Here is a 15740-nt window from a genome sequence, read left to right on the forward strand (position 1 = left end):
CTGCCTCTGCGTGTGTGGGTTGGGAACTTGCTTTTACGTTAATAGAAACTGTTAATTGGTTACTGGTTTATTGCTGCACTGTGGTGCTGGCAGGACCTGTGGGATGGGCAAATGCAGGCTGAAACAGTAAAAACCTGCCTGGTGGAGCAGCCCCACAAACTCGGGATCTACGGCAGGCCTGGGGGGGGATGGTGGGTGAGGGCCACTCAGACATACAGCCATGCAGACTGCCCCCCATGCAAGCAAGTGCAGGGAGTGAAGCTCGGCACCCGTGCTTCTAGCCCTGGCTCCCAGCACTTCCCTCCTAAGCTGCTGCTGTCTGCAATCCAGCTGGGCAAGTGGGGAGCTGAATTATTTCTCATGACAATCTCCCCCCTCTTCTTTTTTCCCCAGACCTTCCTGCAGTTGTTGGAGGCTGCTGGGGCTGGGGCTGTTCCCACCCTCACAGAACCAGGGCCACAGGGACCACTGGGGCCGCGGCTAACCTGCTTCAGCCATTGATGCATGGGGGCTGCGTGGGGTGAAGCACCCCCAAAGTCCTGTCCTCCTCCCTGTGGTCTTGCAGCAGTGCCCACTGCAGCTGGGAGGCCTGGGACTGTGCCCTGTGCCCTCATCCCTGGTGTCCCCAGGCACCCCTGTGTAAGCGGGGGGGGGGGGGGGGGGGGGAGTGGGTGGTACAGGGAGGGGCAAGAGACGTCGAGGCAATGACGTGCTCCCAGCAGTCACTTCGGGGAGGTTTTGCACCCCGTGAACAACCCCCAGCATCCCAGAAGGGTGCAAAAGGGACTGGCAATGTACTGCCAGGGCTGCTGGGAAATGAGATGCAGGGGGAAAACCAGCGGGGTCAGCCCCGGGTGCTGCCAGTGGAAGCTGGGTGCAGCCTTCCAGGGTCATGGCCATTGCACAGCCCCAAGACTGGGGAGGGGGGGGACAGGTCCAGGATGACCAATGGCCTCCAGCACCTGCATGCTGCGGCAGGGAGATGGGAGGGGATGGGTGCTGCTGAGTCAATTTTAGGGGATTTTTCTTTAAATGGCTGTTTTCCTTGTTGGCTCCTTCAGTGCACATATATATTTAGACACACATACATACGTTCAAGTATTTATACTTAACATATAATTGTTCTCTTCTGCAACCACTAGCGAGGCACTCATCATACCAAAGGGTGGCTGTAGAGTCAGTGTATGGGTACCACCAGCCTATGCATCCCCAAGCCTTTTTTTTAAAGGGGAAAAGTTATCACAGCCCTCCTGGAGCGGTAAAAGAAATAAATCTGTGCAGGACACAAAGTGAACTGAAGTTGCCTTCCGAAATTTAGCAAGCACCTGAGAGACAAGAGCCAGCAAGTGCATAATGCCGCCACACGCACAGCCCCCACTCATCCTCTTAAAAGAAAAACTTATGCACACTTCAGCTTCCTTAAAAGACGTGGGGCTTAGGGACATGGTGTAGCATGACTTGGCAGTGTCAGGTTTATGGTTGGACTCAATGATTTTAAAGGTCTTTTCCAACCTAAATGATTCTGATGCAGTAAAAATTGTATTTCATTACAGCGCAGTAAATCAGTGCTGCTGAGAGGCGCAGATGGCAGGGGAGCCTGAATTTTGCTCCCTTAGTTTCGGTGACATGCACCTAACCTTCTCGCACTGTCCCACGGTGGAGCTGGGTCCAGGGTCTGCTTCAGAGTTTTGGTCAGAATTGCTCTGGAGCATCCCCCAGGGGATAACCACCCCCCTCTTTCAATTTGGGCACTGAGCAGCGCCTGGTGCTGCAGCCTGTGGTCGTGGCACCCCCCCCCACCCATTTGGGCTGTGGGTGTTTTCCAGTCCCGCACATGCAGACCCAGAGCACACCAGTGGGGGACTGGTCGCCGAGCCTGGCTGGTGACAGAGGCACAGAGGAGACCTTTTCCTGATCACATCAACTAATGGTTTTGCCCTCAAAGCCTGGCGCTTTTTTTTTTTTTTTTTTTTTTTTTTTTGTTTTGTTTTGTTTTTTTTTTTGTTGCATTTCTTCCAGCCCTGGAATTTCTTCAAAGGTCAATGAGCACAACTCGAATAGGAACAGCCGGTTTGCTGGAAAAAACTAAAATTTTGTTTGGTTGGTTTTTGTTTTTTTCCTCTCATATTGGGTAGAAACCCCCTGTAAAAACAGCGCAGCGACTAACCAGCACATTGCCCGGTGGTGAGCTGAGTGTGGTCAGGCCTCATCCTCCCTCCACTGCCCATGTGTCGGTGCCAGCAGCGTGGGCAAGACATGACTTGTGCCCGTCGGTGAGTGAGCGTGGGCCGGGGGAGGGTCGTGCTCAGGTTTGTGGGGGGGGCCCCAGCGCGCGCGCACACACACTTTCCCCCACACCCCATTTCGCCAGCAGCACACCCGTGCTGCCGTGGCTTGGGTGGCAGAGCAAACTTCTCCCACCGTGGGATTCCGTGAGGCTTGCACAGGCGCTGCCACCCGGAGTGCAAGTCTCGGCAGGTAAAGCAGCGCACTCTGCCTGGTGCCCAGCTCTCGGAGCAGGCGCCGGCGGGATTGTGGGTCTTTTTTTTTTTTTTTTTGGGGCAGCCTGGTTGTGAAACAGCCACCTGAGTGACTCAGTGCCTCACATCTCAAGCAAGAAGGCTGTTGGGTGCACAACTACTATTAGTATTACTTACTTTTAAATAGCATTTGCTGCTGCATCATGGTGCCGCACTGAGCGCACCAGCGGCACAGTGGCTGGTGTCGCTGTGCTGAGACACCGGGTTACCTGGTGCAAAGCCGGTGAAGCTCCTGCCTCTTGCTGGAGTGCCAGCAGCTGCCTCCGCACGCAAGTGCCTGCTCCAAAGGCATGTGGTGCTTTCCTGCCTTTAAGTCTAGGACCAGGACCTGGGGTGGGGGGGGAAGAAGGGCAGAGGGGGAGAATACTACCCAGCTCGAGCTGTCGTTAGTTTTTATGCCTGGTGCTTCATGGACATGAAATAATTTATGATCTATTTGCTATTGTCAGAGTATTTGCTCTGAGTGGAGTCCCCAGTTGGAAAGCTTTGCTTTTAAACCTTCCACATGTGGTAGGGAGCTGTGAGAGGCGACGAGTTGCATGTCCTTAGCGGTACCCTGCCATGTAGAGGTGGACAGAGGCTGGGCAGGGTTTCTGGGGTGGCCAACCACTGGTTTGGGTGCAGGACGAGCTCTGGGGCTGCAGTGTTATGGGCAAGCATGAATTAAATTGTTAAAAATTTATAATTATAAATTATGTTATAAGTTTCAGGAGACATACCCACTAACACGACTTATTACAGTTATTGTGTAGACAGCCTTTCTGGCAGGGCGCAAAGAAAACAGATGATTACAGCTGAATAAAGAGCCGTTGCACCCAACCATTTGTGGTTTTCCCCGTGCTGACCTCTGCGCTAGCCAGTCACTGCTAATTCATGCACTTTGAGTAGCAATTAATGCACATAAAATCCCACATTGGTTCCAAACCTGTTTTGAACTTGTCAATAAAAAATCTGCCTGTGTAACTCCCAGCTGAGGAACCTGCTATACTGGAGAGCTCTTCTTTCATGTCGTATGGCCGAGCACAAAAGGCTGCAGGGAAGGAGGACAGTGAAAATGGTCAGAGGGCTGAAGCCCAACGGAAAACATATGCCCAGTTCCACTTAAATACCTGTTCAACACTTTTTTTTTCCAGGATAGACAGGACTTTTCCAAGAAAGCCATGAGAAGATTTTTTTTTTTTAAAATGAAAAACTGCGATTTTAGGAAATAGCACTGTGGATCTTATGTACATTTATACTATCACTTCCTGTATATTTTTAAGCTGAAATCCTCTTAGCATGCAAAGTAAATAGATTATGATATACTGAAGGATTAAGAATCACTGTCTGGTGGCAGATTAATCTCTCATATAGACCATCACTTGTACTGACAGAAATATGGCTGCAATTCAGCAAAATAGCTGTACGGCAAAGCAACGCATCACAGCATCTTATGCAGAACAAGTGCGTGATCACTGCGGTCCATCGTTGCACCATGTGTATTTCAGAAAGTAAATTTAAATCTATCGGCCATTAAAGGCACGCTCCCCTCCAAGTGCTGCATGATGCACAGCCATTATAAACGTGGGCCTTCGCAGGGAGGCAATGCAGCAGCCTGCTCTGTTTCAAAGCCCTCTTTATTAGTTTTTCCCTGTTAAGCATACAAAAACCTATGCATTGCAGCCCATTCACTCCCTTCGGCATGCAAAGCAAAAAGTCTCCTTCAAATATATTCAAGGAAAGGTCCAATTTGGATGAAGTGCTGAAATGGGTTGGGCGTTTTTCTGGGGTGCTCAAAATCACCTGTCGTGCAGCAGAAATTCAGCAGGATTTTGGCTCGTAGGGGAAAATGGCTGACTGACAGTGAGCACAAATATTTTATTTGGGTAAATGTGGAATTTTTGTTAATAAACTACTTCTAATGGCTTGTTGTTTGTGGTTTTGTTGTTTTTTTTTTTACACTGTGCTTTTATTTTCAGTCCATTCTTCGTACAGATTTGTTCATCATACAAAACTGATTTCAAGAAGCTCTCTGGCTTTGGTTTGCAACCACCCAATGCTCCCAAAAAAAGGTTGAGCTTAACCCACACCCGTGCCTACAGTAGAGTACAAAAATCTGCATCCATACATGCTGTGCCTGATCAAATGGTGGGAAGAAAGACCTGCAATGATGCTTGTGCCTCTCTTCACTGTCACAAGAAAACCAGAGGGCTGAAACAGGTTACGTTACCTTCTCAGTGCATTTTCTTTTCGTGGTTAGAGGCGGCAGATTAAAATCTGGACTCCAATGGAATGATGTTTAAGAGGCTCCGCGTCTTTTTTTCAAGGCAAAATAATGGTTATTCAACTAAGGTGATATATAGAGATATGAAAATTGAGAGCATTCTTCAAAAAATGCTGCCAACAGTGAAAGGCTGCTCTTTCACAGAGGTATCCTGAGTGAAGATTTTATCTGCTGGTATCTCAATAGGACGGTTTTCAGAGCCTTAAGTGGAAATTCAAATCTGCTTCCGAGTGAAGATTGTTAAAATATATAATGCACAGAGAATTACAGACTTTCCCCTGAAAAATTTATGGATTTGTCCAATAACCTCCCCTCCCTCCAAATTTTTCAGCATTGCATTTGTATGGCAAATGGGGACCCACATTTACTCTCTTTTTTAATGTCTTTGAATGACACGACAAAAAATGTCACCAAATTGCCCTCCATAAGCAAACATGGGGCAGTTTGTGCATGGACATGTTTGTGCTAACCCAGAAATAGTTTGGAGGTTGAGGGGTAGCACTTTTTATAAGCTTGGTTGTTCATTGCCTATTGGTGGCCAAATCCAGGGATGGCTGGAATTTAGCTGAAGGACTTTCCGTGAACTTTGCCACCTAGGTGAAGTTTCTCCCTCTTTGCTTTGACAGCGAAGGGAGTCCCATGCTTGGTCACACCAGCCCGAAGTGCATGACTTTAAGCGACCCGCTGTCTCCAGTCTCCTGTGGGGGGAAAGAGAGGCAGGATCAGGCAGGCTGTATGGACACTCAATGAGGAATGGAACCTTGCGTGGTTATTGGAAACACCATCCCAACCCAGGGAGAAGAGACAATTGCAGGGTCTGTCCCAGTTTGGCCTGGGAATGGAGGATGCAGCCCTAAAGCAGTGGAGGCTGCCTCATCATACAAGGTAAGGCAGCTCTCCCCTTTCTTTAAGCCCCTTTGCAACTCCCCCCTCCCCTGCTGCTCTTGAGGAAACCAGGGGCTGCAGCTCTAGCGACTGCTTGTGGTGACCCTGCAGTGGGCAGGGGGTTGGGATGCAAAGGGATGGGAGCTGAGGCTCCACCTGCCGCTAAGCCCCCTTCCCCGGTGCCTGGAAGCTTATTGGCAAAAGTGAAACTTTAGGTTTTTGTTACCTTTTAATTAAAACACACTGTGAACACCACAAGGCTGGGTTAATGCCAGTGGGTAGCGAGCCAGGTTTTCAAAGTTATGTGGGGATGGCATTTTGCATTCTTCATACAATGCTAATATGTGATTTAAGCACAAATCCCCTTTCTGTGCTTGGTGCCTGTGCAGATTGGAAACCCCAGCCCTCCGGTTTTGCTAAGGACATGAGGACGGGGAAAATATGTGCCACAAATAGAGGTTATTTCATAACACGGCTAGCGTGCCTGCAAAATGCATGAAATACTTTGCCTTGGAAAGTGCTGTAGTCTAGTGAGTCATTGCTTTCTTTTGAATTATGGATGAGTAGCCAGCCCTTCACGATGCAAAGAAAAAAACTAGGTGTGGAGCTGAAAACAAAGGAAACGTGTGTTTGTCCTGTCTCGGAGGGCAAGACACGCTGGCTGGCGTGGGAAGCAGGGGTGGGCTTAGCCACAGGAGGTGGCTGTCAGGGCTGTGTCAGGCTGCGTGAGCGCTGGTGAGGGCGGACCGGTCTCATGTGAGTGACTCCCTGCTCCTTGACTTCAGGAAAGAGGGAAAAAAAATTCCCCTAACTCTTGCAGCTTCATAAGGAACCTTTACAGAGCAGCAGCTCCATCTCATGGCATGTGCATTTCACCACAGAGCTAGAGATCACCCTCCGAAACAGCATTCCCGTGTGCAACCTCTCTTCCTTAGCGCGGAGGGAGCAGTAAAAGTGCGACAGCTGAAAATGACTGCTGTACGGCCATTGAGTTTTGTCTCCAGTCAGTTGCTTGGCACTTCCCTTGCAAGGAGATGGCAGGAGGTGGCCCTACCACAAGATGACCCCCTGTTAATTCTCAGAGATTATGAGAAAACCTCCCATCCAAACCAGCACTTGCATCCCAGACCCCACTATGTTATTCCAGTGTTGAAAAGTGAAGCATGGCTTCACCCCCAAGACTGCTGCTTAGGCAGGTGTCTTCACAGAAGTTACGAGTTGCTTTACTCAGTAGTAGCCCTCATGAGGGGGCTTTGTGTATGTGTGTATGTGCCTTGGGTTTTGGGTGGCTGCAAGCTTTCTGTGGGCTTTACTCATTCTCCAAACGGCACTCGTTGGAGGCTCCAAAAATTCAAAAGGTGGGGGTTTTGGGTCTTTTTTTTTTTTTTTTTTTCAGCACAGTCACAGCAGTAAAGCCTTGAGGAGCATCAGTGGCTGAAGGTAAGAGGTGGCTCTTTTTTCCCTAGAGCTGTGTCATGCCTGATGCAGAGGGGTTTCTGCTGGTGCTTGCTCTGGGGACCAAGGGAAGAGCTAGGAAGGTGAATGCAGGCTAGAGGGGAAAAAAAAAACCATATCATGTTTGACCATTTGGAGTTCAAGGTTGTTTGGGTAGGTCCCTGTTCAAGGCTCGGTGTCCTGAGTGCATCAGACAAGGATCTGATCTGGGTTTTGCGATTTGTGATTTGTGCCTCTGTCTGGGGAGAGGTTAACAAAAACCCAGCTATGCAGATCTACCTAGTTGCTTTTTTTAAAAAAAAAAAAATTAAAAAACCCCACCTATTTGCAAACCACTTTGGTCACACTAAAGGAGACTTGGCGGTGTCGCGTGGGAAGTCTGTGATGTGGCATCAAGCTTGTAGAGGTGTTTAATGTTAATCAAAGGCTCAAGAGTGATAATGACTGGAACGCTTTTCTGACATCTGCATCTTTTCTGATGTAGCACCCCGGCAATAAAAGAAGCTGAAATGATTTGACAAGAATTGATTTTCATAGCACAGGAAGCGGGCTGTCCAGGAACAGGGGAAGCCAGCATTGCAGTGCTGCTGCCTATGGTAATGAGCAGCTAGTCATCCAGAGAAGGAAAACATGAATATCCTGACAGGAGAGCATCCACTTGTGCCCTGGAGAGTTCAGATCATGGGGCTTTGCATGGTGATGATGTGGTCCTGCTGTGGCAGGCGAAGGGAGGAGCGGTATGGGAAGGCACACCCTGTAATTGAAAAGCCACTAAGCCATCTTGGACCTGCAGGGATAGCAGGATGGAGGCAGTGGTTTGCTTGGTCTCCCCAGGTCTGAGGCAGACCAGAGGATTCCTTTAGTCTCCTGGAGCAGGAAATACAGAGAAACCTCTTCCCCACGCTGCTGTATTGCTCCCAGTAGGCTATGCTTTTTCTCCTGGGGATTATTCTCAAGGGCATGATGGAGGTGGGAAAGGAGGAGAGTGGGAGAGGGAAGAATAAATGAAGGAGCCAAGGGGAATTACTTTAAAAACCTGGTTTTTTTCAGGTGGAGACTGCCTGATTCCACACAGCAGGAATGGCTATGTGGAAGGGCACGCCTGTTGTTAGGATCTATAGGTACTGTCCCCTTTCACTGGTAATGCTGTGTTTCTGTTGGATAGCATCATACAAAACCTATTAAAACAACCATTTTGTGGCCATAGGCACCATTGGCTTCAGCATTTCAAGCTACCATAAATGAGAGCAGTCTTCAGTCCAGAAACAACAGAGCAGTTGAGAATCATGTTTTCCAAAGGGTCTAATTTGTACTGAGGTTGGTGACCAGGGTGTTTGGAGGCTTAGTTTTACTTATCTAAGGCTAGGTGCTGCTAAACAGAGACTCTTTGAACAAACCTACATAGTTTCCTCAAGATTATCAAATCCCACAATAAGGCAGGCCAGGAGGGACCTCTGGAGATCACCTTGCTCAAAGAAGCAAGAGTGGGCTGGGTCTTGAGTAGCATGGCCCGCAAGGCTAACCCCCCCATCTCTAGCCTTTCCTGGAAGACAGGACTGAACACGAACACTGAAGTCTGATCCCACCGAATAGTGCAGATGGGATGCTCACTGCTCATTTGCTTCTCCCGTGTTGCTTGAAGAGCCATACCCAACCAAGCCATGCACAGGCCAAGAAAAACTGCAGCTTAGCCTTGCTCTTCTGGCAACTACCTATGCTATCCCCACCTTTGTCCCCAGTGATGGAAGCCTCTGGCCAGTGCTGGTCCCAAACCAGCTTCGCAAAGCCACGTGGTCTGCATTTGCCCTGCTTGCAAGCTGAGACTGCCGCGGCTGCCCTCGCCCATCATCAGCCATGCACCGAGGGGCTGCAGTGGGGACACGCGTGCCTTGTGCTAGCACAAAGCCACTGGCACTGCTGGGGGGATGCAGGCAGTCCCCGCAGTAGCGCAGTCTTGCCTCTGAGCGGCTACTTGCGTGCTGTAGGGCTGAGGCTTTCCTCTAGAAAACAAATCTTGTTCAACTGCTTGAGTGTTCTTTGGCTGAGTGACAGCCAGCTGCTCTGGCAGGTGACTGGGAACATTTTGTTGCATGATCTTTACAGTTTCAGGGAGGAGAAGCTTCCTCATAGCTGAGAGCGGCAGCAAGCGAGGAAGACGTGCATTATGATGCACCTACAAAAGATAGGGTCCATGTCGGATACGTCCCCACTGAGGCTTCCATGGCCATTTGCACTGGGGATAGGTCACTTCTGGCTTCAGCCTTTTGACAATGAACTGGTGAAGTGGGGCAAAGAAAATCCTCTGTCTTGCAGCCGCAGAGCTCTTCCTGCAGAATTGACTGTGCAAGAAGGGCTGGGTTTTGGGTGTGCTCCCCTTGTGTGGCACTGAGCCCGGTATTGTGAGGGCTCCCTCTGAAGCAATGTGCGGGATGTGGTGGTGGAGGGACGCCAGCCTGGGGGAGCAGGAGGGTGAAAGTGGGACTTCAGGGACAGGCTGTCCTTCAAATGCTGGCACTGATGCTTCAGGCTGGTAGCAGGGTCCAGGTGTAGAGCTGCTGCTGATGGTGGGTTTGTGTTGGATTTGGGATGGGTTGAACTAAAGCCAGAAGTCAATCCAGCTAGAAAGGAGCTGTTCTGATTTGCTGGTTGCTGTGTTGGTACTCAACTACTAAAAGACTTCTGAATTTCCACACACCATTAAAAGTCAGGAGAGAACGGTGTTGGAAATATATTCCCAGAAGTGCAACATTAGTGTTGTGTGGAAGGCTTTTCTACTCTGAAAAACCTGGCGTGCACAATAGGCTCCCTCTTATCCAGCAAGTTGTTTCCCCAAGCCCAAGCGCTTGTCAGAGCTGCTGCCTCCAACAGCAGCACTTCTCCCTTCCCTTGGTCCTGCGAGAAGCAGAGCAGCTCAGCAAGGATGGAGGTGCCCCATTTTCCTGTGCACAAGCAGCTCTGTGGTGTGTGGTGAAATCAAGGCACCTCCACCAGGGCTGCAGAGGTCACACTTTGACCCACCAGCTTTTAGCAATGGTGACTGCTCAGTTGCAGTAACTTTTTGGTACCAAAGGATGCTTTAACTGCTCCCTTGTGTAAGTCCTTAATGATGTGACGGTGAAGTTTTGTTCTTTGTATCATTCCCATTATACAGGGTTTGTGCTTGTGGCTTTTATTTTGGTAGTCCAGAGCTTTCAAATTAATTTCTCAGTTTATTAATTCAGCTGCTCATGTGGGGACAAGGAGCATCTTCGACGCAGCTCAGGGATGGCGCAGTTAACTGCTGACACAGCTGCAAACCTAGGAATCCCACCAATGCCTCCAGATTGTCATTGCTGCTGCATTTTGCTTTACTCTTTATCCTGAGGCCACCAAAGCCATCAAAAGGCCACTGGGGACATGCCTTTGAGTATGGGGATTTCCTGCCAGCACAACCCCAGCATGGCAAACTCTTGTCACCTGCTCCCAGCCTTTCCCCATCCTCCACCCAGTGAAAATCTGCAGGGGCACAGGGGAGGCTGCAGAGGTGGGGCTGGCACATGTTTCGGGACTGGTAGAACAGCTCTTAGAGCACAATTTTACTTGGCACGGGCTGGTTTTGTAATGAAAGAAATAAATAAGTGCCATCCTGCTCCGCTGGGAGGTTGAAGCATTTCCTTTCTGTCTTTTTTTTTTTTAAATGATCTGTTTGTACCAAGGCCAAACACTGAATATTTCGGCCTCAAAAATAAAAGTTTCAAGAAGAACTGTAATTGGGAGGAGGCTAAAATACAGGCACTCTTGTGCCTTCCTCCATGCTGCCACAAGACAGCTTTTATTTTATTTTTTCCTTTAAAGTAGAACCAAAGGAGTGCGTTGGTGCTGTGCACTGCTAACTCATCAGCTCTGGAGTCAGGATTGCCCTATGCATGTGCTCCATATGTGCCCTCACCAACACCCAGCCACCTGGGGCACCAAACCAGGCTTAGAGGGAATATCCCTATGGGAGACAGGGCAGGGTCTCCCTGCCCACGTGGAGGTCTTCTCCTCTCCTGCCCTGGTGAGCTTCTCGTGGGCTGGAAGTGTGTGAGTGCCTGAGCCAGCGCAGGAGAGGGAGGAGGACTTAGGACTGGCAAGGGGGAAGGGCTGGTCCACCTTTTTTGGCAGCACCTTGCAGTTAAATCGGCTTAAAGTGATCATGAAACCATAGGGTAGTGTTTCACTCCTCTGTACTGTGGTCTTGCTCTTGAAAGCGCCAATATGAGCACTGGCTAGTTTGTGTAAGATGAATGTGGATGAAGGACAACATGTTCTTTCTTACGTCCCATCCAACAGGTATTGGATAATAATAATTTTTAACTTTTATTTGCTGTGCTCAATTCAAAGCCACAGATGAAGCCCCGCTCTAGCAGTGTGGTATAGGAGCACTTCTACCAATTTCAGCGAAAGACCTGCAGGCAGACAGCTTGCAGGGACAGGCTTGGGGAGTTTCAGGAAGCTGCAAAATAGAGTAAATAACAACAAGCAGAAATTAAAAAAAAATCAGAAATTTGTTACCTGCTCTGTAGGAACTGCTCTCAGATTTCCTTAAAAAAAAAAATAAAAAAAAGATCACCATGTCATTTACATTCCATTGAACTCACTGAAAAACCCAAACAAACAAAGGTATGGTATTAGGTAACTCACTTTTTTGATAGGACATAGCTATTTCATATCCTGCTTTTCAATGGATGAATTAAAGTATTTAATATATTGCTTATACAAGTCTATACATGTAGGATATGTATATACCCTCAAATATATATATGGTTGCTACATGAAGTTAAAGCAACTGTGATTTTGCAGTGTGGAAACGTGAGGCCAGCAATAGATCGGGATTCCCTCATCATCCTGACTTAGTGGGGTGCCACTGCAGCAGCGGGATGCATGCAATGTGACAGAGCTGGGGCTGCAGCACACCTCTCTACCTGTACTGGGGTAGCTGTAGGGTGGTGGAGCTCGGTGCGGGCTGCCTGCCCGAGCACTCGTCTTGTGTCTCGGGAGGGTTTTGCAGCCTCTGCGCTGTCAGGTTGCTGCTGGAAGTGCTTGAGGATGAGGCTTCGTGTTACAGCTTGAGCTGAATTAACAGCTGCCAACATCAAAAAGAAGTCCTGCTGCAGGCAACGTGCTTCTGCCCCTGAATTGATGCTGTCTGTGGTGTCCTCTGATCCCCAGGCAATGCAGTTCAGCTCAGAGGATGGACAAAAGTCCACGGGAAAGAAAACAAATCTTTTTTTTTTTGCTCAGGTTAATATGCTGGCAGCCCTCTCTGTGATCCCATAAACATGGGCGGAAGAAGGCGGTGAGGGGGAAGCAGGACCTTCCTGTTTCAATGGTGACAAGCTTCTAGTTCAGCTCTGCTGTAATGTGGAAGTGCACCCATAGCTGGCTTGTTTGAAACTATCTATTTCAGTTGTGGTTATAGGAACTGCCGTTACACCTCAAATTTCCATGTCAGTGTGCCTGGAGACTGGCTCAGTTCCTACATACCTGTCAGTATAGTGATGGGACACCTGGACAAGGCAGAAGATAAAAATCCCCGTCTCACCCCTTGCGCAAATACTCTTACATAGCCCTGCCTGTCTGACTCTACAAGATGACTTTTTAACCCCGACTTTCTCGTGCTGGACTACGCCTCTATTACACCGTTGCTCTACTTTGAATCTGCTATGATGGAGATACTGAATACTGCTGAAGGAAGAGAGCTGCATCCATTTACTCCAGAACCTCCCTACAGAAGTAGTGTAAAATGCTGCTTCGCAAGCCACGTAAAGGGTGAAGCTCTGCTGCTGGAAGACCTGGCCATTGCACACCGAATAACAGAGCAACAATGACTGAATCTAACAAACACACTGTATGTCTTTGTTAAATCATATATAGTACTGCGAGATAAGGATATTCATACGATCAGATGATTTATTCTATGTTGTGAGAGTTGGCGGCTGAGTCCTCATGCCTCTCCCTGCTAGGCATATACAAACCAAGCGCATGCTGCAATGCCACTGCCTTATTTTTCTTCCTAGATCGAAGTTCTTTTTCAAGATAGCAATCACCGTCTTTTCTAGCTTCATCCCCTTGTGCATATTTGAAAGTGACTCATTTGCTTACCTTCCTGGCTGCTGGAAAAGGATTTCCCCATCAGAGAGGTGGTGCGGCCATGCACTCCAGGCTTACACTCGGTGTCCTCTGCCTGTCTGTGGCTGGTGGGTCTTTGAAAACAAAACAGAAGTGATAAGAGGGGAGGGAGCAAGTACTGAAGATATGGGGAGATGCTGCATAGCAGAGCAAAGCTGGGTTGTTTTTTTTTTGTTGATTTCTATCTTTTCAAGTACACAGCAGCCTGTGTAATTCCCTGGCTACAAACTATAGCCCTTTTTTATCAGATGCTGTTACATTTGTTAACTGAGTGTCACTAGGATCACTCATTTGGCCATGCAGTCACTCCAGCACCACCCTGTCATTCAAAGATGTAGTGTAAAGCTGGTGTTTTTTGGAGCAGTTGAGGTTTTGTTAAGCAGGACAGGCCGGGGATGTGCAAAACGCAGCAGGTGCCTGGCACTGAGGCAGCCCTGCATGGAAGTGGTCAGACAGATGCTGGGAGAGGAGGATGTCAGACCCAGAAGGCAGATTTTTGCCATTAAATTCTGTCCCTACACCACCCTTATCACTGAAATCCAAGTGATGAAGGAGCTGCAGAGAGGAAAATGTCAGCTATGTGTTACAGAAAATGCAGATGGATTTTTTTCTCTTTTTTTTTGGTTTTGCTAGTCTCAGTTTCTTCACTTATCATTAATTTCCATTTATGTAGGCGTGTGGAAAGGCAACCCATTCCCAAGGCAGTGGAACTGGAAATTTGGAGGTTATCTTGCGCTATCTCGGCTTGCCGACTCGCCACTCCTCCTGCCATCCGCATACTGCCAAGTGCCTCATGAAGTCTAGGGGAGCGCTGCCTTTGGCAAGAACAAGTCAAACAGAGAAAATAAATCAAATCTCTCGAGCTAAGTGGGACTCCCTTTGGGGGAATTCTTCTCATTTGGGTGGACTTTTCCCCCTCCATGTATGTAGTCATGTTCAACTCAAGTAGCATTTTACTCAAGGGTGTCTTTCAGATATGACAGCAGTGTAGTTGTGAGAATGAAAATGTGAATGCTTTCATGCAGCACCCAATTTGTTAGCTGCCACAGTACGAAATCTTGCTCGGCTTTGATAATACAAATAATACATTCCAGGCATAAAAAGCCCTTTATTTCTGACAGGAATGTAAATAATTAAAGAAAAAGCACAGATATTCCCTGCGCCAATTCTATCAGTTGGGCAATAACTATGCAAGCAGCTGGGCATCTGTAAAGCAACTCTCCTCATCAGCTTTCCTGAGACATTTTTAAACTCTCCCATCATGCTAAGCTTTATTGGTTTAGTAAAAGAAACTAACAAACTTCACTGGAGACCAGATTATGCTGGTTGCAAAAATGGAGGGATTCTTCTGCTCTTCAACCCCATTATCTCCTCTGTAGTGTCTCCATCAGCTTTCTTACACACAGCCTCAGATTCTGCTGAGACCTGCAAATTGCTTTTTTGGCTGCCAAATTGCCATAACCCTTCTATTTTTATGTTTTAAAAGAGCTTTAAACCCTCCATCCTCTTTGGACATGTCTTTAAAATTGACCAGTACTGGGAGGATTTCATGTTTATCCGAAGGCTTAGAAGAAGATGTTACTTCTACTGAGCTTCTAGTTTTACAGTCAACAGACATAAAAAGCCCAGCGGGGATAAAAGGAACTTAACCAGTTCTGTCTAATGCATATAAATCTACCTAAGAGCTCAAGGCACTGGAAATACTCAATGCGCTACATTTATCTGAGTCTAAGATACAGAAATGGGTCTTCAGCCCACATGCCACATGTCCCATTTTGATGCCAAGTTAATACGAATTAAGAGACTGAGATGAATAAACAAGGTCAGCCTGGGCTGGGCCAAGTTGAATCAATGTAAAATAATTGTCAGTATTTTCTGTCAGCAACACTGGTTTATCTTGGCTCGGGATTCTCGGTGCTATAGATTATAAAATGTTTTCAGTGGAACAGTTGGCAGACATTTTATTGATTTTTCTTTGTTTTGTGAATGCTGGAAAAATTTCCATTAAGTATACACGCTGCTCATGTGATGAAGCCAAATTGCTTTTCCAAACTTTTCTTTCTTCAAGTGAGCTAATGCGGTAATATGTTAGCAATCTAATTTAATCAAGAGGACCTTTGTCTGGAATCAAGAGGCCACAGAGCGCACCTTGATGCATCTCAAGTACTTATGGGCTAATAAGAGTTAATTTTGTATTTTCAAGGTGTTATACACACATTGACCGATTAATTTGCCCAACTCTGCTTTGAAGTTGGTAACGTATTATCTCAGTTTTACAGATGCAGAAATTGAGAGTGCAGCTTCGCACAGAGCCATGAATATTTGCTCGCTGTTGCATTCTTGATGCACATGAAGCTCCTGTTGCCTTCAGCAGGGCTGAGCAAAGAATGAGAAGACAGGCTGCAGCAACCAGGCAGGATTAGCGCTGCTGAGCTACTGGATCCCAC

The 15740-nt window shown here is 47.8% G+C and overlaps 1 protein-coding gene across 5 annotated transcripts in view; it reads right to left on the minus strand.

The window, feature by feature from the left end:
- Positions 1-4814: 4814 nt before the first annotated feature.
- Positions 4815-15740, minus strand: part of WDPCP (WD repeat containing planar cell polarity effector) — a 156561-nt gene continuing 145635 nt past the window's right edge. For 3 of the 5 annotated variants that reach the window (XM_075088383.1, XM_075088382.1, XM_075088384.1), the window contains exons 17-19: positions 13267-13367; positions 11677-11705; positions 4815-5501 (exon numbers count right to left, since the gene is read on the minus strand). In XM_075088383.1, the coding sequence (XP_074944484.1) occupies positions 5451-5501; positions 11677-11705; positions 13267-13367 (181 nt within the window). In that variant the 3' untranslated portion in view covers positions 4815-5450. Of the gene's footprint in view, positions 5502-7487; positions 7648-11536; positions 11618-11676; positions 11706-13266; positions 13368-15740 lie in introns of those variants that run through there. The other 2 variants (XM_075088381.1, XM_075088385.1) reach the window with 2 other exon arrangements.

This window comes from Phalacrocorax aristotelis, chromosome 3 (assembly GCF_949628215.1).
Source record: "Phalacrocorax aristotelis chromosome 3, bGulAri2.1, whole genome shotgun sequence".
Lineage (NCBI taxonomy): Eukaryota > Metazoa > Chordata > Aves > Suliformes > Phalacrocoracidae > Phalacrocorax > Phalacrocorax aristotelis.